General features: G+C 42.4%; 1 protein-coding gene across 2 annotated transcripts in view; it reads right to left on the reverse strand.

Annotated features, from left to right (window-relative positions):
* Window positions 1-3,838: 3,838 nt before the first annotated feature.
* Window positions 3,839-25,268, reverse strand: part of Xpo7 (exportin 7) — a 41,720-nt gene continuing 20,290 nt past the window's right edge. For both annotated transcript variants that reach the window (XM_042667192.1, XM_042667193.1), the window contains exons 14-28: window positions 23,838-23,973; window positions 23,006-23,079; window positions 21,788-21,868; window positions 20,672-20,735; window positions 20,155-20,263; window positions 18,974-19,080; window positions 14,784-14,872; window positions 14,099-14,206; window positions 11,132-11,214; window positions 9,847-10,061; window positions 9,063-9,201; window positions 7,345-7,505; window positions 6,392-6,490; window positions 5,976-6,103; window positions 3,839-5,406 (exon numbers count right to left, since the gene is read on the reverse strand). In XM_042667192.1, coding sequence (XP_042523126.1) covers window positions 5,313-5,406; window positions 5,976-6,103; window positions 6,392-6,490; window positions 7,345-7,505; window positions 9,063-9,201; window positions 9,847-10,061; window positions 11,132-11,214; window positions 14,099-14,206; window positions 14,784-14,872; window positions 18,974-19,080; window positions 20,155-20,263; window positions 20,672-20,735; window positions 21,788-21,868; window positions 23,006-23,079; window positions 23,838-23,973 — 1,687 coding nt within the window. In that variant the 3' untranslated portion in view covers window positions 3,839-5,312. The remainder of the gene's footprint in view (window positions 5,407-5,975; window positions 6,104-6,391; window positions 6,491-7,344; window positions 7,506-9,062; window positions 9,202-9,846; window positions 10,062-11,131; window positions 11,215-14,098; window positions 14,207-14,783; window positions 14,873-18,973; window positions 19,081-20,154; window positions 20,264-20,671; window positions 20,736-21,787; window positions 21,869-23,005; window positions 23,080-23,837; window positions 23,974-25,268) is intronic.

Here is a 25,268-nt window from a genome sequence, read left to right on the forward strand (position 1 = left end):
GGTCGGTCACCGCGCTGCGCGCCCAAGGGAACGTCCGGGACTAGCGTCAGGCCCGGGTCCTGATGTCGAGCGCTCCACTTCCCCTGGCCGCTTCTCGGCGGCCCCGCGGTCGTCGGTGCCCGGGCCTTGCGCGCCCTCCACTGGCAGCGCTGCCGGACGTCGCCGGGGCGGACAGCCTCAAATTGCCTATGAGCGAGCGGACAACAGCAGGGGCTCGAGAACGCCTGCGCCTCAGGAACGCGTCCTGACTGCGCCTGCGCGGGGCGGCATCACACCTTGTGGCAGACCTCGGTGCGCAGGCGCGGCGCTTTCTTCAGACGCACGTGGGCCACGCGGAGCCATTTCCGGGCGGGAGCTGCGGTCTTCTGGGCGCGACGACCCCCGTGGCGTGGCGCGGCGATGGTGTCTGCAGCTCTTTCGGCCGAGGCCGGGGACAAGGGCGCCCTCCTCTGCAGAGGCGCCGCATTCCTGTTGTTGGATAGGAAGGGACCCCAAGCAGGCCCTGAGACCCCTGGGGCCGGGGCCCGAAGAGGGGCACTGGAGGGAGGGTCTGCAAAGAGGCGGGCGTGCAGAGCGCGCAAAGCGGAGTCGGAAGAGGAAGGGTCGCGCCGCAGCGTGTGGCCTGGCCCTAGGGCTCTAAGGTGATCTCTTGACACATGCCCAGACCCGGTCATCAGTTGTCTGATGAGATGATGACCTTTAGAAGTGGTTTCATTTCCACTCTTGTCCAGTTTTGGATGGCTCACGTTCATTAGTTTTCAAGAGCTGGGGAGAGGCTTGAACTTGGGGTCTGGGCGCTGTCTCTGAGCGCCTTTTAGTCAAGGCTCTACTTTGAGCCCTAGCACCACTTCTGGTTTTCCAGTGATTATTTGGAGGTAGGAGGCTCGTGGACTTTCCTGCCTGGGTAGGCTTTGAACCGCGGTCCTCAGATCTCAGCCTCCTGAATAGTTCCTGAATAGCCACCGGTGCCTTGGGTTTGGTGACTTCAAGAATACATTCCTCCACCTCTTAGTAGCAGTAGTACTTACACTTGATGCCTGACGTGCCTTATGACCCAGTACTTAGGTTAGGAGAGTCCCTAGTAAGGAGGCAAGTTAGAACATACTGCGGGACTTAAATGAATTATTAATTGTCCTCACAGCTACGAAACAATAAATAGTATGCTGTGTACTTTTGTAAGTACTCTCTACAGCTTTTCTTTTTCTTCTGGTGGGGAAGGGGAAAACTGTCGATAAAAGCAAGGCCTAGTGTATACCAACTGCTCAGTCACTGAGCTTTTTAAAACTTTTGGCAGAGAAGGGGAACATTGGAGATGAACTCAAGTCCTGGTGCATACTAAATGCTCTGTGACTGCTTATTTTTCTTTTGGTGGTACTGGGGTTTGGATTCAGGGTTTCATGGTAGCTAGGCTGACACTCTACCACTTGGGCCGTATCTCCAGCCCCACTTTTTGCTGGTGATTTTGGAGATGGAGTCAGGCTGATTTTTCTGTCCTGAGTTAGCCTTAACTCTGATCCTCTGGATCTCAGCCTCCTGGGATTGAAGGTGGGAACTACTGGCATACTTTTTATTTATTTTGGTGGTACTAGGGCTTGGATAAAAGGGCCTCGAGTTCACTAAGTTTTCAGTTTGTACTGTTTGTCCTGTTATATAGAACAGTGGAAATAAACAGCCTTGTAGATTTTTTTCTGCTTTTTGTGAGATGCTTTGACCTAGTTTCTGAGACATATCTGTCACAGTCCAGATAGTGTTTAGTGTTATCTAAGCCACCCATAAATCATTAATATAGAAGACCATTCAAAGGGAAGAAACCCCTTATAGACACCATAGCAACTTAACCAATAAATCATGGCTGTTAAATACATCTTTATTCTTGTGTTTAGATAGCATTTGGATGTATCAAGCTTGCTAGGTAGGCATTCTATCACTTGAGATATACTCCTATACCTCTGTATATTCTTGCACTTACTTCTGGCTTTGCATTTCATTGGTAAGCATTGCATTGGTAAGCATTTCATGGATTTTCCTGCCAGGACTGGCTTCAAACCTCAACGTTCAGATCTAAGCCTCCTGAGTAGCTAGGATTACAGTCATGAGACATGGCACTGATGCCCACTCTGTTATTTCTTAGGTTGCCACTTGCCATTAAAATGACATTTCTGCCCAAATTAATTACTTCTGTTTGTCAGTCGTGGGGCTTGACCTCTGGGCTTGGGCGCTGTCCCTGCGCTCTTCAGCTCAAGGTGAGTGCTCTACCGCTGGTGGTTTATTGGAGATAAGAGTTTCACGGACTTTCCTGCCTGGTCTGGCTTTGAACCGTGATCCTCAGATCTCAGTCTCCTCAGTAGCTAGGATTACAGGTGTGAGCCACCGGCGCCCGGCTTAATTACTTCTTGAAGCTTAAAAACCTGACATTTCACCCTGGGCCAGATCTTTTCTTCCATTGATTTATACTGTAGTGAGAAAAAATGTTTTTCAAACATTTAAAATTTTATATTTCAAACTTTACCCACATTTTGTATAATTTTTTTTTTGCCAAATTTTAATCAGCAGTAAAAACTCTAGATGTTTCAGTGTAAGGTACAGTAATCACTGCATTCAACCCAGTGCCTAGCAAATACCCTACCCTAGCCTCTCCTAAATAAACTTGTTTTGGCTGCTTAAGACCACCAGGATTTCTTTTTGTCTGAGACTGGGACTTTGTATTGGCTGCTGTTCCACCCCTCCAACCCCTCCACCAGGATTTCTGATGAAACAAAGATATCTGGCTTTGTTATTCACATTTATTAGAATAGTTCATGAAATTAGTAATTGTTTTTTGATCAAAAGCTTTTCTAGGGGACACTTTTAAAATTCCAACCTAGGGAGGAGTAAAAATAAGAAGTTTTATAAAGTTCAATGAGTTTTGGAATACCTTAACTGCAACATGCACCTTGCCATGACTGGACAGTGTTCAGGTTGCACCAAGGAGACCACCATCTCTGTTTAGTTTCTTGCTTCTGAAATTTTTGCAGAAGGGGAGTTCTGAGGTTGTGCCCAGTTGACTGGCACCTCAAGATGGCTGGAGCAGAGAGGATTTCAAGTACCTCTGAGAAAGTTTTTTGTTTTATTCATTTGCGAATTAAAATTCTGGAGCACTGCCAGAACTATTTTTCACAGTGAAACTTCCGCATTTTATACTTTGGTAGGTTTAGACATAGTTTGGCTGAGATCAAACTGCTGTTCAGCCTTTGAAACAGCTCAAGATTGAGAAAATCCTGTCAGTTCCCAGAATGCTTTAATAGCATAGAAAAGTGCTTTTTAAGTAAGGCAGACTAGACTGGCACTCTTGGGCTGGTCACTAGCTATCAGTCTGTAGTAAGGCACATATACTGTAGCTTAGTGCATTTTAGCACTATACAGTACAGGGATTACAGGATCCCTGTTAACTATTTGGCCTGTTAAATATCAAGGGGATACTTCAATTACCCTTGAATTTGCCAAATTCTAAGATATGAAGCCTAACCCACATTAGAAGAGCAGACATCAGAACATGAACAAAACCGCTTTCTTCAAGTATTACTTGTCTGCAGGTGGCCATGTTATTTCTGGAAACAAGTAAGGACCTTTTTAGCTGAGGATAATACATATTATGCTATCTGTAAATCAACAGAACCAGTTGTACTCTTTCTTAAATTTAAAACAAGTTGAGCCAGACTTTATCCAATAAGAAGCAAATTAATTTTATAAGGTTCAGGGGCCCTTGTTATGCACTGGTTTTTAAGAATGCATGTTTCAAACATTATGTTTAACATGATACACATCCCTGGACATACTACGCATGATTGCTGAAAACAAGTCAGTAGAAACCATTGAAGTTTATTGGCGGTCACAATGCTTACACTGTATGCAGCAAACACCCTTACAAGTCTATCCGCAACCAGATCACGCAAGAAAGGATTCACCACACAGTCGCCAGAGGAGAAAAAAATAATTAACAGGCTTGTTTCTGGGGGTAGGGGAGAGAAATAAAAAATAAAACCTAATTGATGAGTGTTCCACGGGCAAGAGCTGAACTAGAGGTGTGTACAACTAGCAGCAACAGTTGTGGAAAAAGTACAAGGCAAATAGCTTTCTCCATTAATTTTCCTCTGTAGGTTAATTTTTTTTAATATTCAAAACATTTATGGTTTTCATTTTATAAAAATGTATATTTTCCAAGGGAGAATGTTAAATACTTCATGCTAGATAGGCCTTGTTATTAAGAACTGCTCCCCTTGGTAACGTCCTCCAGATCATACATTCATGAGTGCAGGGTACATACATAAATATCCACACACACACATCCATACACACTGCCTCGAGGGCCAGGGAAGACACAGTTACGGCCACAGGCAGTTGGGCCCTGGTGGGTGGACTCATCCAAATTGCTCAACAAGAGCAACTGGCAGAATGCTTCTCTCTGGTCTTCTATAGAGACCAAGATCCCTAAAACATTAAAATCCAACTTTTAACGACAAGAGGCATTTGTCTGAGGATGATGATAGGTAAGTGGGAGAAAGGATGGAGATAAGAATACCAAACACTTTCAGCTGGAGTTGTCACGGCAAGAGGCCAGGGGACCTAGGGCAACTTCCGCAGTTATCAGGGAGGGACAGTTGATCTGGCATGGCTTAGAGTTCCTAATAACAAGGGTTAATACAGCAACAGGAAGTGATTGTTTGGGAGCTGGAGGGGGCCAAGGAAAGGGCATTAAGAAAAAATATACATTTGGAACTTTTCTTTTTGCCTGTCTACACTGTGTCACTAAATATATCTCTGCACTTTCACACATCCTTGTCCAGTAAAGCTTCAGGCCACCAGAATACACATTTTCTTCACTCGCCATACATAATCCCTCACATCAGCATTGGTGCACTAGACTCTGTAAAAATTTTTTCAGTCACACTTTGTTTTTAAACTTGAGTCAATATAAACCTGTTCAAAATGTTATGAAAAAATGTACATGTTTATACAAGGCAGGTTGTGGCAGGACACTGGGGGCTCTCCCCCTTGGGTGGCCCCAGGAGAAGGGAGCTGGAGTCTCAGGTGTCTCATCTATCTCCTCCCACCACCCTTCCCACCCAGCCCCCAGGAACCAGCAGCACCCTGCCCCCTAGTGAGTGCACACACACCCCTATTCCCTGGGGAAGCAACTAGTTGACCATTGCCATTTTCCCCACATCCCTGGAGGAAGGAGCCAGGATTAGCCAGGCCATCTCCCTTGCAATTGTCCGCCCCTCTGGGCCAGACCAAAGGGATGCTGCTCTGTACAGGTAGAGTCCGAGGAGGTGTCAGCTCATCATGTCGTTGCTGTTCACGCCATAAGTGGAATTCTTCATTGAGTCGTTGACTTCTCGACGGAATGCTGACAGGTTCTGGGTGAACCTGCAGAAAGAATCCATTTTGGGTTGGGGAGGAAGAAGTGAGAGGGCTTTGCCTAATTTCTTTTTAAATAGTAGATGGTGGAATGTAGGAACGTAAGCTTGTTTCACTTAATCTCAGTCTTAAGACTGTAAGAGAAAGCTGGCTTTCTTTTGTCCCTATTTCTACCAGGCATTTTCCCAGCAGGCTAGAGATGCGTCATATCTGGGGTTCTGAGGACCCTGTTGGTCTTAACACCATCACAAAAGGAATCTTGCCGATCAAGGTAGGAAGTAACCCTCACAAGCTGAGGGCAGAAAGTAAAACCTTTCGTGAAACAGTTGCATTTTAAATATCAATTATACACTGACAGTATTTTAGATAAACTGTGCTATGTAAAATACTAAAATGATTTTTGCTTGTGATTACTAAGGAATCTGTAATTACACATATGGTTTGCTTTTCCATCGGAAAGCACTGCTTTAGGTGGCCTCAAAATAGGGGAGCACAAAGATTAAGGGGCACACCTGCTTCAATGATTTGAAAAATCACCTGTGGCCAGGATTTCTTAGCTGGCCACCCCACACACTTACCTGTCTCTGTTTTTTGTTAGAAGATTCCGCTCAATGCCCTCCATCAGGTTTTCAAAACACAGATGCATGGCCTGCTGCTTCTCTGGTGGCTGGCTGTTAACGATACTGTTCCTTAGGTCTGAAAAATACTGTGGGACAAAGAATGAAAGAGTAGGTAAGTTAAGGCAGAGGAAGGTGAATTAGCCTGTTATTTATGAATGGAAGAATGTTCTTCAAGGAGGGATGGAATAGTGAATGCATGTATACTTAATTCAGACAAGCACTTGTATGACAAGTCACCTTTATGCTACTGCTGAGTAAATGGGCCCTGTTCCCTGATTTGCAAAGTATTTCATCTTCACAATGTCTGGGAAGTGTCAGCCACATGGGGGCCTATTGTTGCCTCTGGCTTGACACCAGAGAGCTGGCTCTCTTACCTTTTCATTAAGTAGTATTAAGCCAAGTAGGGGTCGGGACATAGACCATTGATTCCTACAGTCTTCAAAGATGATGATATTCAGCACCGTGGACAGCATCTGAAAAAAAAATGACAGAATAGGAGGCAGTGACCAACCGTGTGTGGCGGAAGTGAGGCAACAGATACCAAATGAAGGAGCACCTCAAGCTGAAGCGTCTTCTGCATGCAGTAACTCACGTACTTTGAGAAGCTTTGCTTTAGTCTTTGATGTCAAGGTAAGTTTTTCTTTTAGGCTATTTTCTTTTTAATACATTTTTTTTTTTTTTTTGGGTTGGGTCGTGGGGCCTGAACTCTGGGCCTGGGCGCTGTCCCTCAGCTCTTCAGCTCAAGGCTAGCGCTCTACCATTTGAGCCACAGTGCTTTTAGGCTATTTTCTTTATTATTCTTTCGTGTAGTTTGATACCTTTACAAATGGGATGGGGTGAAGCAGACAAAATTACAGGAGGCAAAGCCACCCTGCACTATCACTTCCACATACTGGCTTCGGCAGACAGTTTTTGGACATTTGTGAATGTGGTGAACTTGTGAAATACTTCACTGCCACCTTAGGACTGGCTGATAATATAAATCTACCCATTAAAAAGTATATATTTTAGAACTATATTTCTGCAAACTACTTAAAAAATTTCATTACACACAAACAAAATATAGACGGAGGAATGGTTCAAATTGTAGAGTGCTTATCTAGCAAAGTCAAGGCTATGAGTTCAGTGTTTGCTATTGAAAAAAAGAAAAAAGGTTTTTACATGTAATTATTCAGAAAAATAAAAATCCATCATAGGGCTGGGGATGTAACTCAGCGGTAGGGCACTTCTAGCATTTGCAAGGCTGTCTTCAGTACTACAAGAAAACAAAAAAAACCCTCAAAATCCCCATTACACTAGTGTTGCCTCTTAATGTCAGCTTCCTTACCTGTTGGATCATCTCTGGATGCTGCTGCATGATATGCAGAAAACGGTCACTCTCCTGGTTCAAGGGTGTCGTCCTCTTCTTGGTGCTGCGTGACAGCTGCTTGAAGAGGTATGTCACAATGTGGTCCAGGCAGGAGCAGCAGCCTGTGCATACCATGGTGTCTGGAGGCAAGAGGCAGGTAGGAAAGCAGGTATATTGAGGTGCTGATGGCTACTTTGGGAGAACAGGGATTGTCCTTGGCTGAGAACCCAGAGTTAGTTACCTCGGGATATAGCCCAGCCACTGCTCAAAATGTTACCTGCTAACCTGATACTCACTACACAGCAAGGCCCAATTTCTAACTTTGAAACTGAGTGTGTGGTAATAATTAATACGAATAAATACTTAAATTGTCAGCTTAATGTGCTTTGGATGTGTCTCTTCTGCTTTATAAAAGAATAGTAAGTCATTTGCACTCAGCAAGTGTTTGATTTGTGCCAGATTCTGTACTAAATACTTTCTAGGTACTGTCTTTTATTTATCCTCCTGAAAACTCCAGGAGGTATGTATTTCACTTGACAAACAGGCAACCAGTTTGGAGAGAACGATTCATCTAAGATCACTGCTATAAACAGGAGTGTGATTAGAAACTAGGAGTCTATGAGGTATAAGCCTATGCTCTCAGTTACTGGGAATTCCGACAAACCCAGTTTAATATGACTGGGTTTGTTTGTTAGGATGAGTGTGTATTGTATTGTTGTCTCCAAAGCATCTTAGGGGTGAGGGTGTGGACATTCTCACTTATGCTTGTACTGAATGCTGAAGAGGCAAGGCCAAAGGACTGAGTTTTTCTAGAAGATAAAAACAGCCTCCTGGAGCAAAGTTCCATACCCTGATTGCATTCTACTCTACACAGCTGAGCCCCAGATAGAAGTTAAATATGTGTCATGTAAGTAACACAGAGGTATGGATAATTCATGATAATCTAAAACTCATTCGGTGTGCATTTGCAACATATCCCAAATATTCTGCAGCTGAGTTAATCTTATTTTTGTTTTGCTCAGCTTAATACAAATCATACTTTCTAAACACATATTAAAATTTCTGGAAGGCAGCTTTAAGTGAAAATGGTTGAAAAGAACAAAATGGGCTGCTATGGGAACACTTAGGTGGCCAGTGTATAAAACCTTCCCATAACTTCACACCCTCAGGGTAGAGTTCCAACACCCTATCACAGTGAAAAATCAGGCCCCCCTGCCTGATTTTCACACTCACTCCTGCTTCTCTCTTCAGCTTCACTTCACTCCTTTCTCTCCTACATTAGTGCACCATCCATCTGGATTTCCTGGTTCTTCCTTGCTGTAGGCAAGCACCTGTAAGATGCTGCTGCTTACTGGAACAACGGTCCAGTTTTTACACTCACACTTTGATGGCAAGTTTTCCCTGATGCCACCTCCCTAAAACCAGTTTAGATAATTTTCCTGAGAGTTCCTGTGGTACTGTTTTTACCCCATCAGGGCATATAAAAGGTTAATATTCATATGTTTCATTGTCCAGATGTAAACTGTAAGGGTAAGACTTATGTGTTAGTTTCCACATCTTCAGTACTTGGTACTCAGGAGAGGATCAGTACTTGCTGGATGAGAATACCATGAATATTGTATCCTGTTGTTAGGGTCAATTCTCCCAAACAGTAATCCTTCTGGACACTGGTAAGTGGTACAAAGCTAGGTGCTTACCAAGTGCAGTAAGTCCTTCAGAAATGGAAGAGAGAATATACATGATGACATGAGGTTCCAGGCTTGCAATAAAGTTCATATGGTCCTGAGTCAGGACTTCCAGTAGTGAATAGTAAGACTGGCTGAGCTTGGGGTAATCCTGTAGCAGAAGAAGAAAGTCAGCCTAGCCATTTCATGCTTCAGCAGAAGAGGAAGGCCATAAACAGTATAATATTTCTTTTAGGGCTGGAGGTACGGCCTAAGTGGTAGACCACATGCCTAGCATATATGAGGCTCCGAGTTCAAACCCCAACACTGTGCAAAAAAAAAATCTTTTCAGTTACAAATACAAATGACTTAGTTGTAGTAGAAAGAAGTTAGCTTGTAGCTTCTTTTTTGGTGGTGGTACTGTGATTTGACCTCAAGGCCTTGCATTTACTATCATGCTTGCTTGCTTGCTTAGGTGGGCACTCTACCACCCGAGTCATGCACCAGCACTGGGGCTTGAACTCTAGACTTCATGGTCTCACTCAGCTTTTTTTGTTCACAGCTGATGTGCTATCACTTGAAATACAAATCCACTTTGAGCTTTTTGCTGGTTAACTGGAGATAAATGGATTTTTTTGTCTGCCTGGGGCTAGCTTTGAATTGTGAACCTCAGATCTCAACCTCCTAAGTAGCTAGGCCTCTAAGGTGTGAGCTACTGGTGCTGGCCAGGTTGTAGTTTCTTAAAATGTTTAATCATAGTCTCAGGTGAACAAATATGATGAGGGGCGAAATGCTGCCACCAAGGCTTAGGGCTCACCAGTAGGTCACTGTGGGGGATAGAGAGGAGCAGCTTGATGAAGGTCTGTAGCGCGTTATCCAGGGCATCATCTCCATAGAGACGGAAGACTCCAAAATTGACGTAACTCCCACTGAGAGCAGCCTTCAGCATGGAGAAGCAGATGGATATGCCCTTCAACTTTAGGGCATAGACCTGATCCTTTGGCACTTCTCCAAGTGTCAGGATGCGATTGCCTGAGTAAACATATAAAAAACTTTTCAAAAAAACAAAAAAATACAGGTGGCTCACACCTGTTATCCCAGCTACTCAGGAGGGCTTGAAGCTAGCCTGGGCAGAAAAGTCCATGAGACTCTTATCTATTTAGTAACCAAAAAGCTAGAAGTGGAACTGTGGCTCAAGCAGTAGAGAACTAGCCATGAGCAAAAGAAGCTCAGGGACAGTGCCCAGGCTTGGAGTTTAAGCTATAGGAGTAGTGCGTGCACGCATCCCCTCTTTCCCCCCTCCCCCCCATACTCAACCTGCTAGTACTTGGTTAAACTCAGGGCCTGGGTGCTGTCTCTTATCTTGTTCCCTTAAGGCTGGTATATTATCATCACTTCAACCACTAGCTCTACTTCCAGCTTTTTGGGGTTAACTGGAGATAAGAGTCTCACAGAGCCTGGCACACCTGTGATCTCAGCTACTCAGGAGGCTGAGATCTGAGGATCTCAATTCAAAGCCAGGCAGAAAAATTGGTGAGCCTTCCATTTCAAATTAACCCCCAGAAAACCAGAAGTGGGTCTGTGGCTCAAACTGGTAGAGCTTGGGCTTGAGCAAAAAAGCTCAGGAACAGCAGCCAGGCCCTGTGTTCAAGCCCCATGAGTGACAAAGAAAAAAAAAAAAAAATCAGACTTTCTTGCCTGGGCTGCCTTCAAACTATGACCCTCAGATATCAGCTGACTGAGTAGCTAGGATTATAAGCATGAGCCACCAGCACCCAGCTCTTTTTTTTTTTTTTTTTAAATTTGAGAGCAGGTCTTACTGTAATAGACAAGTCTGGGCTTGAACTATTGAGCTTGCTGAGTGCTACGATTATAGGTATGTGCCACCACCATACTTGACCAATGGACAGTTTTTCTGCCATTTCAACCCCCCTACCTCAACTCCTAAGGCACAAAGACTCCACCAGGCCCTCAGAGGCAGCTGGCATTAATATACATGTATGAGAAATACGACACTCATAGGAATGCTGTTCTGGCCACTGCAAGGACTGAGACTATACTGCTGCATTCAATTCTGGAGCATGCTCCTCCTGAGCACCTACCATACATCGTTATCATCTTGCTGGTTTCTCGGAAGAGTAAGATGCCATTGGGGGAAGAGACATCAAACTGGAGCCGCTGAGATCTAAGCAGAAAATACATAAGGATTTTAGCAGCTTTACCAATTGTAGTTCATTCTGGAAGCTTTGTAAGACCAAAAGTGTTTTCTTTGGAAGAGTGGGGTACTTTGAGATCTCAAGAGTATCCTGGGTGATGACCCTGTACTACGACTGCAGACTGTCTACCCTAATGAGACAAAAGCCAAAAATATTAACCAATGACAGTTTATTTATTTTTATTTTTTTGGCGGTCGTGGGGTAGAGGCTCCTGGGAGCCGTCCCTCAGCTCTTCAGCTCAAGGTGAGCACTCTTCCACTTGAGCTCCACTTCTAGTTTTCTAGTGGTTTATTGGAGATAAGAGTCTCGTGGACTTTCCTGCCTGGGCTGGCTTTGAACTGTGATTCTCAGATCTCAGCCTCCTGAGTAAGTAGGATTACAGGCATGAGCCACAGGTGCCTGGCCAATGATAGTGTTATTATAAGTTTTGCTGCTCAAATAATAGAATTTTTTTTTTAAAAAGGCCAGCCAACAACAAACCCCCCAAGGCAACAGACCTGTAATTGTAGCTACTTAGGAGGCTAAGATACAAGGATTATGGTTTGAAGCCAGCTTAGGTAGGGAAGTCTGAAAGACGCTTATTTCCAATTAAACCACCAAAAAGCCAGAAGTGGAAGAGTTGCTCAAGTGTTAGGGCATCAGTCTAGAGTGAAAAAGCCTCAGTACTGGTGTGTGTAAGTGCATGTGCACATTTCTTTCAGTCTCTTTGGTACTAACTCATAACCCACTTTCTCTAACTTGGTCAAAGCTAGTGCTTTACCACAAGCCACAGTGCCACTTCCAGTTTTCTGGTGGTTAACTGGAGAGAAGAGTATGTCTCATGGACTTTTCTGCCCAGGATGGCTTTGAACTGCAGTCCTCAGATCTCAGCCTCCTGGGTAGCTAGGATTACAGGTGTGAGTAACCAACACTCGGCTCTAACACCAACTTCAAATGCCTCCCTGGATGGCTTCTTTAGCAACTGCGAGAGGGAAAGAGCATTGCTACCAGGCTACAGAGAAATCTAAAAAGATGAAATCAGCAGAGATGAACAAAGCTTTAGCAATCACAGTTCATTCTGCACACCCCCTAAGACTAGAACATCACTTCTGTCTGTTCTGCCTTGAGCTTTATTGACCCTTCTTGACTCCACCATCAATCAAATCCATCTTGACCTTGTTCTGAACTGTGCCTGAATTCATGGATTTCCTGTAGTCTCTGTTTTCAATATTGCCTTATTAGGAGTCAACACAGCAGGTAGTGGGAATGGAACCCAGATTACTTTGCCCCTTGGTAAAATGACCTAGCACTGAAGGGAAAATGCCTGTTTCTCACTACTGTTGTGCCAAGCAAGGCACTGGATGGCCTGTCCTGTGCCTACTAGTTTGACTTCCTCCACCATAGTCTCTGCTTACTCTCTAAGCTCTAGCCATATGTGCATTCAAACTCACCTTATGTGCTTCCAGTAAGACGTTTGCAGTGGTGCTATTTACCACACCCTTTATTTTGCAGGGTCATAAGCACATCTTTCATTCAGATCCCAACTTAAATCATTTTCTCTAAGAGACCCTTCTATTCTCTATGTTATTGCCTTGTTTTATTATTTTTATAGCACTTAATTACTGCCTGAAATTATCTTCTGTACTTATCTTTTCCATTTGCCTCCCGTTTCAGAGATCTTTTTTTAAAAACAAAGTAAATCTTAAGCCAGTTGCCTGTGGCTCATGCCTGTAATCCTAGCTATTCAGGAGAATGAGATCTGAGCATCACAGTTCAAAGCCAATCTGGGCAGGAAAGTCTGTGAGACTCTCATCTCTAATAAACTACTCAGAATAGGCCAGAAGTGGGCTGTGACTCAAGCAATAGAGCACTAGCCTTGAGCACAAAGAAAATCAGGCCCTGAATTAAAGCCCCACAACCGGGGAGTCGAGGGTGGAGAGGAGTAAACATTTACTTGTCCAGTTGAAATCTACCTAGCAAACAACTTTCTTAAAAGTATTTTCAGGGGCTGGGAAAGTGGCTTAGTGGTAGAGTGCTTGCCTAGCATGCATGAAGCCCTGGGTGTAATTCCTCAGTACTATATAAACAAAAAAAGCTGGAAGTGGCTCTGTGGCTCAAGTGGTAGGGTGCTAACCTTGAGCAAAAAAAAAAAAAAAGGAGCTCGGGACAGTACCAAGGCTCTGAGTTCAAGTCCCAGGACTGGCAAAAACAAAAACAAAAGTATTTTCAAGCATATCACTTCTTTCTCAACTGTTTCCACTCTGAAATGTGGAGAGGGCATTACCACCAAATGGTTAACATTGTGGTTAGAGAAATGAGAACCTTGGTTGCCAAAGTTACTTCTTATTAAGAATAGATATTCTGACCAAGAAAGAGAGTGGATAATTTTCAAATACATTTCAACTATACATTAAAATACACCAAAAACCTCCATGAAAGCTGTTGACCAGTGGGAGGTGGGCAAAGAGAAACAGACTCTGTTAAAGAGTACTAGTGGCAAGGGGTTGGGCAAAAAGGAGGGTGAACAAGGATAAATATGGCCAAAGTAGATTTTGTGTATGAAAGTAGAACCATTTGCCGAAGGGAAAAAGGGAGTAAAATGGAATACTATAAATGTATATATGTGGCAGTGCCCCAGTGGCCTCTATTTGTATAATTAATCTAAGTATATTTTTGTGCTTTTTTTTGTTATTTTACAAGGTGACTTATTTCCTACAGGCAGCTTACATGGCTGGGGATATCCTTTTTCCAAACACATAGACACAAACAGACATACAGCTCTCTAAATCGGATGTTAGCATGAGATCAAGGAAATTCTTCCAAGACTTTCTCAAATAAAGAACAGCTGTGCCCTCTGAACATCTTCTTGCTTACCTATTATGAACTAATTCAGCCATCAGCTTGAGCACAGGTGTGGTACAGGCGGGATCATGGTACCAGAGCTCTATTGCCCGCTGGAGAATTGGCATGTAGGATGGATATCTGTAAATGAGGAGCTAAGGAAGAAGTTCTGAATCCAGAAAGATACTCAAAACTACAGCTCTGTCCTTTCCTGTGTATTGCCTGCTAATCTTGGAATCTATACAGGAAATACCCAGGGCCTCATGCATGCAAAGCAAGCACTCTATCACTAAGCCACCTTCCCAGCCCTAGCTATTTCCTTTACATATGATTGGAAAGAGGTACTGAGTTGAAATGACCTGCTCAAGGTTATAATTTCATTACAGTTAAGATATCCTAATAACTGCAATTTTTTAAAAAGTAGATTGAAATGTCTTAAGTAGCAAAATTCACATTTCAACAGTTCCCCAGTGGCACTGAGTTCCAGACATTTATCTTGGACCCCAAAGACAAACTGGGAAGCCACCTCTTTTATCTCCCAATTCCAGGCAACACTGTCATTAGATCACCATGTCATGGAGCTTACAGGACACACAGCATACTTGTTGGGTATTTCTTTTTGCCTTACCATTTACCCACCCCAACCCCTATGACTCCATCACCCAGCCACACTCCAGTTAAGGCTTATATAGTATGCTCCTAGTTTGAGTTAGGATACATCCATTCAAATAGCATCATGAAGCTGGTCTTGGCATTGAAGGCGAAAGCTATCCCTCTCAGGTCTCTCACTAGGCCAACTAGAGTTCGCTGTAGTAGAATGTAAAAATATGTTAAAAGAGAAGAAAAACCAAAGCTGATCTGATGGGAATTCACATATCCGTATCACCTTCTTCATCTCAGTTTAATAAATACTCCTCCCCAATATCCTGAATCAATCTTTCATGCTAGAATGGGATCTTTTCACTTGGAAAATTGGTTTTAGAAAGCTTGTTATACTGGTTGAACATCTCTTATCAGAAAAATCTGAAATCTCCAAAATCGGTAACTTATTTGTGGCAGGGGAATATTGGGGAAGAACCCCAGGCCTCATACATGCTAGATAAGCAAGCACTGTAAGTGCACTCCAAGTCCCACCAAAATCCAAAACATTTTAAGTGCCAACATGCTACTAATAAGTGGAAAACCTCACATCATGAACCCTTGTTTCATGTACAGAATTACTGCTTGGAGAGCCAGCAGTGTTGGAAAACTTGCCCAGCACCACCATATACAAGGCCTGGGTCTGATCCTCAGCACTGTGAAACAGAATGAACCTCACAAAATGTCTGAAAGGATATATAAAAAATACTATTAAAATATGTATATAAGGAATATATGGAATACAAATGAATTTCATGTGGACTTGGGTTGTGTTCCCCAAATATTATGAAATCTGCATCATTCAACTCTAAAATTCAAAATACTCAGGCTTTAGCTTTCAGATAATTTATACTACAAAACAGTGTGGTTTGTGGCTCATTATAGCAAAAATGGTGCTAAGTTGTGTCCCCCACAACCCCCACCAGTCCCACAGCCAGGCACACTAAAAGTGTTCTACTGAGCTACACCTCCAGCCCCAGAATAACTTTTTTAGATAGTAAAGTGACAAGTGGGAAAACAAAATAGCTCATTCAAAAAGATTGATAGAAAGGCCTAGATAAGAAAAAGCAGAAGCCGGATAAACCCTAAAGATTTGCATCTTAAAAAGAACTCAAGTACTCAAGTGCAGGCCCTCCTTTTGGTGAGTCTACAGGGAATCTTCTGTGGAAATAAGACTGATGTGTTGAACCTTGGAGCTGTCAAGAACTTGCTCTCTTTACTGAAGTGACAGAGGCACGGAGCAGCCATGAAATGTGCCTAAGGTCATGTTGCTTGGTGGGAGGAGCGCCTAGGATTAAGACTCCCTTTTTGCCAGGTGTGGTGGTTTTCGTCTATAATCTCAGTTACAGGAAGTGATAAGGAGAATTGTAGTTTGAAGCCAGCTGCAGCAAAATGTTAGTGACACCTCATCTTAATAAAAAAAGACAGAAGCTGGGAAGGTGGCTCAGTGGTAGAGGCTTGCCTTGCATGCTTGAGGCCCTGGATTCCTCAGCACCACATAAGCAAAAAGAAAAAAGCCAGAAATGGTGCTGTGGCTCAAGTGGTAGAGCGCTAGCTTTGAGCTGAAGAGCTGAGGGACAGCGCCTAGGCCCAGAGTTCAGGCCCCACGACCGGACCCTAAATAAATAAATATAAAAATTAAAAAAAAGACAGATGTGATAGTACACAACTAAGATACAAGCTAGAGAGGCATTGGTCTGAAGAAGGCTCTACAAAATTAGAACTCTCTTTTGTACCCAAAAGGGCTGGGTACAAAGCTCAAGTGCTAGACTGCCTGCCTACAAGTGCAAGGTCTTGAGTTAAAAGGACAGACTTAAATTGAATCCTTTTTTTTCAATAGAACTTTTACATGAGGGTTCCTAAATTACAGCAATAAGATTGCTTTTAGAGTCTAGCAGCCTGAGAAAGTAGAACATCTGGGCATCTTGACTCAGTTGTCAAAAAACTTCCAGATTTCTGTGAAGTTTGCTTTAAGCAAACAGTTGGTATCATGAGCTCAACTTTTCACATGGTTGATGTAAAAAATTATTACATGGGACATGAGAAAGATGCAGGTGACCCTGGTAGTTCATGGTCCAGATGGTTCTTTTGGGTAATTTTATTTACTTTGTGTGAAACTAATATGATGGGAAAAGAGCTGGTATTTATGATACCCTGTTAGTCATTGATACTATTGTATAAGTTAGGGGTGTTTCGTAATAATCCTCTCCTCTTTGAATGGTGCCCATTTCAGATCTGACAATACAAGTATAAAGGAAATAGACCTACAATCAGTGGTGTCACTGTGACTACTTTGCTGATATGAAGATGGAAACTAAGAGGCTAAGACAAATGTCAGATAAAAGCTGGCAATGTTTCTTGCAATATCCTGGCAGTTTGGTGTTCTACCAGCCAGCCTTGGTGACATGGTATTCTAGTATTAGTTAACATAATCCTGGTTTTTTATTTTCTTGCCACAATTATCTATAGGTCAGGAGAGCAAGTGTGTATGAAGCAAGAGATGAGAATTCTGAGAATCAGACACCAAGAACTAAAAAAACATATAATTCTACACATGGAAAATTCAAAGGGAAATCTTAGTTGAAATGAGAAATTACAGAGAGCCAAGTGATAATGAAAAGGTTACATATTAAAGCTTGTAGATCCTAAGGCTCTATTTCATGACAATGTTGAAATGCTCAACACTATTAACTATACAGTTAAAATAGTTCAGATGGTAAAGTCTGAATTTCTGGTGTGAACTCAGGATCTTCTGCTTATTACATAGGAATGCAGGGGGTAGGAAGGTGGCTCAGTGGTAGAGTGTTTGCCTTGAATGCATGACTCCCTGGGTTCGATTCCTCAGCATCACATAAGCAGAAAAGGCTGGGCATGGTGCTGTGGCTCAGGTGGTAGAGCGCTGACCTTGAGCTGAAGAGCTAAGGGACAGCACCCAGGTCCAGAGTTTAAGGCCCCATGACCGACAAAAAACAAAAACAAACTAGGTAGGAATGCAATTATTTGAGACATGCCCCTATATGATTTTATTTTTTCTCTTTTGGTCTGAGACCAGGACTCAAGTTCAGTACTTGATAATTTCTAGAGCTCTTCCAAATGAGCCATGCCTCCAACCCAATTTTTTTTTTTTGGGGGGGTTGGTTGTGGGGTCTGAACTCTGACAGCCTGAGCGCTGTCCCTCAGCTCTTCAGCTCAAGGCTAACGCTCTACCACTTGAGCCTCAGCCCCACTTCCAGCTTTTTCTGCTTATATGGTGCTGAGGAGTCGAACTCAGGGCCTTATGCATGCAAGTCAAGCACTGTACCACTGAGCCACCTTCCCAGCCCCAACTCCATTTTTTTTTTGTCAGTCATGGGGCTTGAACTCTGGGCCTGGGCACTGTCCCTCAGCTCTTCAGCTCAAGGCTACCATTCTACCACGTGGGCCACAGAGCCACTTCCAGTTTTCTGAGTGGTTTATTGCAGATGAGTCTTATGGACTTTCATGCCTGGGCTGGCTTTGAACCTTGATCCTCAGATCTCAGCCTCCTGAGTAGCTAGGATTACAGGCATGAGCCACCAGTGCCCGGCTCCCCTGATTTTTTTTAAAACCACAATTTTCAAAGAACCCTGTATGGTCAGAGGCACTAATAGTCTTACAAGACAGATTATACTGGGAGAGAGGAAAAGCTATGATGTCAAGTAGCAACAGAGCAGTAACTTCATGGAAAACACAAAAACAAAGATAATACAAATGTAACTAAAACAAAACAATTTTTTTTTGTTTTGCAAAAGATAACAAAATTGACAAATCAGTGGCAGGAAATGATTAGGAAAACAACGAAAGCACTAATAAAGCAGAAACAGAAATGGAAAGGGGACATAAAGACACAGTAGTGATTAAAAAGGCAGGTCACTGTAGAAATGACCCATTCCCCCAAAACTTTCCCTAAGAGCAAAATACATTTCTTATACTTGGTATTTTGTACCCAAAATAAATTTCTAAATTTTGTCCTTTAACAACAAAAAGACAGTAAGAAAACTGTAAGTAACTTTAAGTTAATGTGTTTGTGAACACACATAAAGAATTCCTGAGAGTTACTTAAGAATATACTTTAACTTAAAATGTGCCTATAAATCTCTATTGGTTCTTTAATATAAAAATCCCAAGAGCCCAAGAGATGGAGTTCAAAGCTACCCAGTGGTTTATGGACAATCACAATTTGTGATAGTACTAGCTATTGCTAGGCTGAATTCTACTGGAAGCTGGTCAGTTTGTGGGTGACAGACTCACCTTTGCCTCTTGCTCGTTGAAACTGTTAGTGCTAAACATCTGAGCCACAGCCTCAAACGCTGCTGTAAGTGGCAGCATGAACTGCTCGTACTGATCTTCATCCTCCCCTGCAAGGGAAACAACCCCAGGTGTGACCCTGATACCAGTAAGTCCAAGCTGTGTAGACTTGAGAAACAGGCTGGATGAAAGCTGAGCGGGACCTAGATAATTTGAGGGTCCCTTTATTACCCCAACAGGTGTTAGTAGTAATCTAAGAAAATGTATATACAGACGCAGACATCTTAGACTAGGAAAGAACAGATATACTGTCCAGTGCAGGGATATCCTAAGTTCCTAAGGCTGAGCCAGTCACCAGAGATTCACATGTATAAAAAGGGTGCTATGTGTCTATTCTACCTTCACTGAGGACAAGAGATAGTCAAAAAAGGACAGATGTTGGTGTGTGTGAGAACTAGATGAGAGTCAAACTTGAAATAGATGCTTATGGAGGCTTTATTTACACTTACTCTTCTTAGCACTATCTTTGATACCCTAAATTTCGTAATATCATTTCAGTAGAATGAAATTTAAACAGCTCAAAAATGGAAGGCCATCGAGTGTGAATTATTAATTAAGCCATACCTGCTACCATCACCACCAGTGCTACAAATGAAGCAGTGATTAAATCATGCTGCTTCACAGGTTCTAGAGACCCAGATAAGAAAACCTTTATAGACTACCTCAGGTGGCTTTAGCTCTCAGTGTGGCATGGGAGAAATTTCTGGCCAACAAGACTCATTTAGGAATATCAGTTCATAAATGAAGAGAGAATTTTTCAGGCTTTTAAAATTTTAAACAGGTTCTAGCCGATCTTGTCCAGGCTAGCCTCAAATTCACATTCCTTCTGTCTTAGCCTCCCAAGTAGCTGGAATTATAGGTATGTGCCACTGCACCCATCGAGAAGAGAATTTTAAAGCTACTGTATATCAAGATGAAAACTTTGGGAGCATACTATTATTCTCTTCTAGTTATACGGAGCATGACAGCATGATGTGTTCTTTGTGTAATCGGACTGTTATTCTAGATGGTTTTGTTACTGTTGAAACAACAGAGATTTCCCCCATATCTAGTCTTCTGTCTTCAAATAAAAATTTAGAACAGTGCCAGATTACTTCATGAGCCTCTAGGATTTATTGCAGTACCTAAATCCACCATGAGGAGACGCCCAAGTGCTGTGTAGAAGGTAGTCCGACACCGCATGTCTGTCAGGTTGGACTGATTGTTAATACCCAAAAATGAAAAGTGCTCGCTCTATTGAAAAAAAGAAAACAAGTTAAAAAGGTAAAAACATGGGTTAGAGGCAGAATGCAAGCCAGTAATTTTAGAATTACTGAGCCTTTTTAAACTAGTGCTCCATGGTCATGCCTTAAGGATCTAGGAGTATTTATTAAATATTTAAAAAATTATTGTGACTGTTACCCACTACAAATTTATCTGGAGTATAAATTGTAGTAGGTGGCTTCATCATAGCTCAGTTCACTCTGATGCCAAAGAAAAGTTCTGATGGCAGGAAGTATAAAATGGAAGTATGAAGGGAGTCAGGGACCAGTCTTTGGTTTAGCAAAAACCAGGACCTCATTATAAACATTTTTTTAAATGTGTCAAGGAAATGTGTGTGGGTAGCTAGAATGGACAGGAAGAAGGGCTAAAATCACTCACCGTGTGATTGTTCAGCATGAACTGTACCGCACTAAGCTTCACTAGCTTCCTTACACTACTGTACGTAAATACAGAGGGAGAAGGTCAAGGAAAGTGTAGAACAAACTAAGAATCTGTAAGGCACATAAAAACATTTCTTTGGGGGTGGGGGGGCAGGGGTTGGTGGTAGGGCTTGAACTCTGGGCCTTGGCATTGTCCCTCAGCTCTTCAGCTCAAGGCTAGCAGCTCTACCACTTGAACCAAAGCACCACTTCTGGTTTTCTGAGTGGTTTATTGGAGTCTCACGGACTTTCCTGCTTGGGCTGGCTTTGAACCATAATCCTCAGATCTGTCTCCTGAGAAGGTAGGATTACAGGCATGAGCCAGAACCCAGCCGATGAAAACATTGGTAGTAAGCTAAGTATCTTTTTTAAAACTCTTGAGTATATACAACTGCCAAGTAGGAAAAAAAAAAAAAAAAAGGTATTTTCTTGGCAGTATTTAACTGCTGAGTAAGAGAATACCCATACCAAACTCCTGTCTGCAAGAAAATAACACCACCCAGATGTTTGTCCTTGAAGTTATGAATATCTTAGAAGAGCTTTTCTTGGTAGGGGTTCTAAGAGGGAATTTAAATCCTAAAACCCTGTCTTCAACATCCACTTTATACTGTGAATGAGATTCTATCCTATTCAGAATGGCACTAGCTCTGAACAAAGTCACTCAAACCATTTTACAAAATTTCCTGCTCTTTTTAGCCTGTGAAAAGCTGTTTTAGAATAACTTAAACTTTTTATAGCCAATAGTGTCCAAGTCAAGAGGTAGCATAGCTTACATTAGTGTAAAAGCTTGGCATAGGGATGTTTCTACAAGTTAGTTGAGGGACTTAGTATTTATTAAGGATGATAAAACCTTGGACATACCTGAGAGCGAGGTTCCTGGATATTTCCAGGCCACCTTAGAACTAAACAGGTTGTGTTTTGGCTCATTTTGTGGGTCTGGAATTCTGGATTCTGTGTAAGCATACCTAAGTATACACTAGCACTAAATCAAAGCAGCAACAGCAAGAGGTCATGACTTCTTAGGTGGGCATGTTGCAGTTTTTGTTCTGCATAGGACCTGGGTTAAAAAGGATATCCAATGGAAAGATCGTTGAGAAGCTGTAGTGTCTTGGAGGTGATTGGTTCACAGCGGCCCCAGTATTTCAAGTTGGTGATGCTGGAGGACAACAAGAAAAAAGAGCAGGATACACTTTTGATTTGTCTGGTTTCTTTGAGGGCTGAGAGAAGAAAGCCATCCATCAAGTCACCACACATCTGCATCACCAATTCACAGACATCACAACCACAAAAAAAAACAAAAAGTGGGTATAAAATCTCTGTACTTACATTTAGTTGACTAGAAAAATTATCCTTCAGATAATCTTCACTACTTGGTTCCAAAGCTACACTGGCCCATACCCAGGCCCTTGGAATTCTGGGGCACTCCAGGGCTGATTTCTGCAGCAAGGGTAAGAGATTTCTGCGGCAGTGATAACATGCAGACGTATGCAATTCTGCACCTGCACCATCCACTGTCAGCTGCAGAATTCTAGTAGCCCTTGCTTATGGATTCTTGGCTGGCAGAGTCCTTTAGACCCCCTTTGTTTTTTCCATTTTAAATTATTAACCAGCTCATGGATGTGAGGGCTTAGGGCGAGTATAGTTATGAGAAAGCAAACTGTCACTTTGCACACAGCCCTGGAAAATGTATTTGGCTTCTACTGTGTGCTCTGATCAATTGAGCTCCTAAAAAGAGGAAAATGTAACCAAAGGGGCATAACTTAAAAAGAAAAACAAAAAACCATAAATAGGGCCAATTAGGAGCTTCAACTGTGAAGACCTTTCAAACAACAGAACTAGATTTTGAAGATTCTCACAGGGTGTGATGCTTCCTGAGAGCAGTAAGTCCACCTGAAAGTGGGCTCTCTCATGGGGAACAGATTTAGCTAGTGGAAATCAGCACCAGAAAGCAAATGCCTACTCTGGGCACCCCAGGCAGCTCAGTGACCGATCAAGTGAGAGGCTGAGCAATCACTGGGGAAGGAGCTTCATTTGGTGAATGCCACGACGGGGCTCTACCCATGATTCCAGAGGCTAAAGAGGAGATGCTGCAAGATTCTGTACAAGCCTGGAATGCTCTGGGGCCGGGCCATATCTCTAAGCACAGCTTGTCACACACTCAAATGCACAATTTTCTGACGCAAACGATCAATGCTTGAATACCAAGGCAGTGGCAGCACAATGCCAAAATAACATTTTATAGTTGCAACAGGACAGCAACTGCCTCTTGCTGAGGGTGAGCCAAAACACTTACATTTTTCCTATGAAGACGCTTAGAACCATGGTCTCATCATTCAAGCCCAGGACTTCTGAGAGTCGGCGGTACAGCTGGTGTAACGTCAAAGGAAGAGAAAGGGGGAAACATGGATTAGAACAATCATCTCCATGGACTGTCTGGTTAAGACATGGAAAAATAGACAATCCTGGAGAATACTCGCTAAAGTGGTGGGCCAACTTCAAATACTACTAAATAACAGATAGAAGCTGAGCTAGCTTACTGGTCTGCAAATTTTTTTTTTTTAAAGGGGTGTGTGTTCCGATACTAGGGCGTGAATTCAGGGTCTGGGATTTTTCCCTCAGGTTTTTTTGCTCAAAGCTGGTGCTCTACCACTTAAGCAACAGCCACACTTCCCAATTTTTACTGTTAACTATAGATTAGAGTCTCATGGGCTTTTATGTCTGGGCTGGTTTGGAAGCACATTCATTAGACCTCAGTAGTTAGGACTGTAGGTATGAGCTAGTGGCATCTAGCTCCCTTCAGTCTTGAAATTGCAAAATCACTGCCAAAATCTCCTGCTGTTCTGAATATTAATTCATGTAGAGAGACTAAGAGCTGCCAATTCTGGGGGAAGAGCAACAGATGTTTTGATGACTGGCCATTTGTTAAACATATGGAGCACTACAGCAATGGACTCAATTCTTTGATTAGTCTCCTAGAAATTCTATAGAGTAGTAAAAACATTTGGACTATCCCAGTACCCAAAATGTGGAGGCTGTTTCTCAACAGTTATCCACTGTTTCCCTCAATCAGTTACTGTACATCTAAGAAGTGAGAACTTAAATGAAGCCAATTACGAATCTGTTACCTTCGAGGATTTCTGCACCTGGTCCCCAATGTAGATCTTACGAAACTGCTCAAAAAAACTCAGCATGGCCAATTCAAGCTTCTCATTACCCGCCTGAGCCAATCGAGAATCTGTTAGGTTCATTAGCTGGAGCACCCTAGAGGAAGAGGAGCAATGATTCTGTCTCAACAGCAGGATATCCTGGTCATTTTAGACAATCCAAGCTATCCCAAAATAGTCAAACATGCCTCCTTCTCATCCTCATCTCCCACCCTACGGGACAGGAATTCTCTGCAGGCTGTAAGCTCTGGTGAGGGAGTGAACATTTCCATTTTTGCTCCACAGGAACAACAGATGTTTGTTTACTGAAGCTGTAGATAGGAGCAAAACTCATAATCAGCTTAAAAACATGGGGAAATGCTGGTATAAATGATATCTTTTCCTAAAACTCCTGTGAGACCTTGCATGCAGTAGTTTCTTGCACTCTAGTTTATCTATGCAGATGAGGAAGGCTAGACTAATCCAATGGTTCTCAATCTTTTTTCTCAGAGAGCCATGAAAAAAGAAGAGAGACACGTGAAGGACAATGAATGTCACAGGCAGGGAATACGTCCAAGGACAAACAGCAGATATACTGCCTGAGACTTCATTCCTTTCTCTGTACTGAATTGAATGATGTTATTGAGAGTCATTTTACATTCTAATAGTACGAGAACAGGCAGCAACTATTTTGTAACACATCATTAGTATATTAGACTCAATAATGGTGAGCCTACAAGACACTGGCTAAACTAAATTTATATTATGACAAACAACAGTATCATGTTGAAATGTAGAATCAGAAAGTCTTAGATTTAAGTCTTTTAAAATGTTTGCTCAACTCTACAAGTCTTCAGCCAGCCAGATATCTTAGTTGGGATTAAGGTACTCAAGGCAAAGGGGTATGTGATAAACAAAATGGTAACAAGAGACAAAAGGAACTTCTGGAAGAACTATGGATTAAGATGTCAGGAAACCAATAAACTCTAAGACAGCAGGCTTCTGTGTGTCCTGAAGGGTAGAGGCTCTCTGCAGGGTCAATGGATCATTTTTCACTACACTAAAGCATTGTTGCTCTAGCTTTCCCAGAGTCTACAGAATGTGTGATGTCACCACAGACAAGGCAGAAGCAGATAGGAGAAAGTAGCCAACTTCTACATGTCAGACATGAAAAAGATTTGTGAAAATTTCTGAATTGTAAAACAGCCCTGTTCTCATTAATTTTTGGAATTAATTTTGGAAAATATTGATATTATTCACAAAAATGGATTGTTAGCATACAATGGGCTTAGTATCATTTTAAAGGAAATTCATAAATTAAGTAAAACCCTTCAAATGCTCTTTGAGGTCCTTAATACAGGGTAAGAAAGTGTTGAGATAAAAATGAAACATATGATTAGGGTCTTAAAAAAA

Source organism: Dipodomys spectabilis, unplaced genomic scaffold, assembly GCF_019054845.1.
Source record: "Dipodomys spectabilis isolate Male_0828 unplaced genomic scaffold, ASM1905484v1 ptg000380l, whole genome shotgun sequence".
Classification (NCBI taxonomy): Eukaryota; Metazoa; Chordata; class Mammalia; order Rodentia; family Heteromyidae; genus Dipodomys; species Dipodomys spectabilis.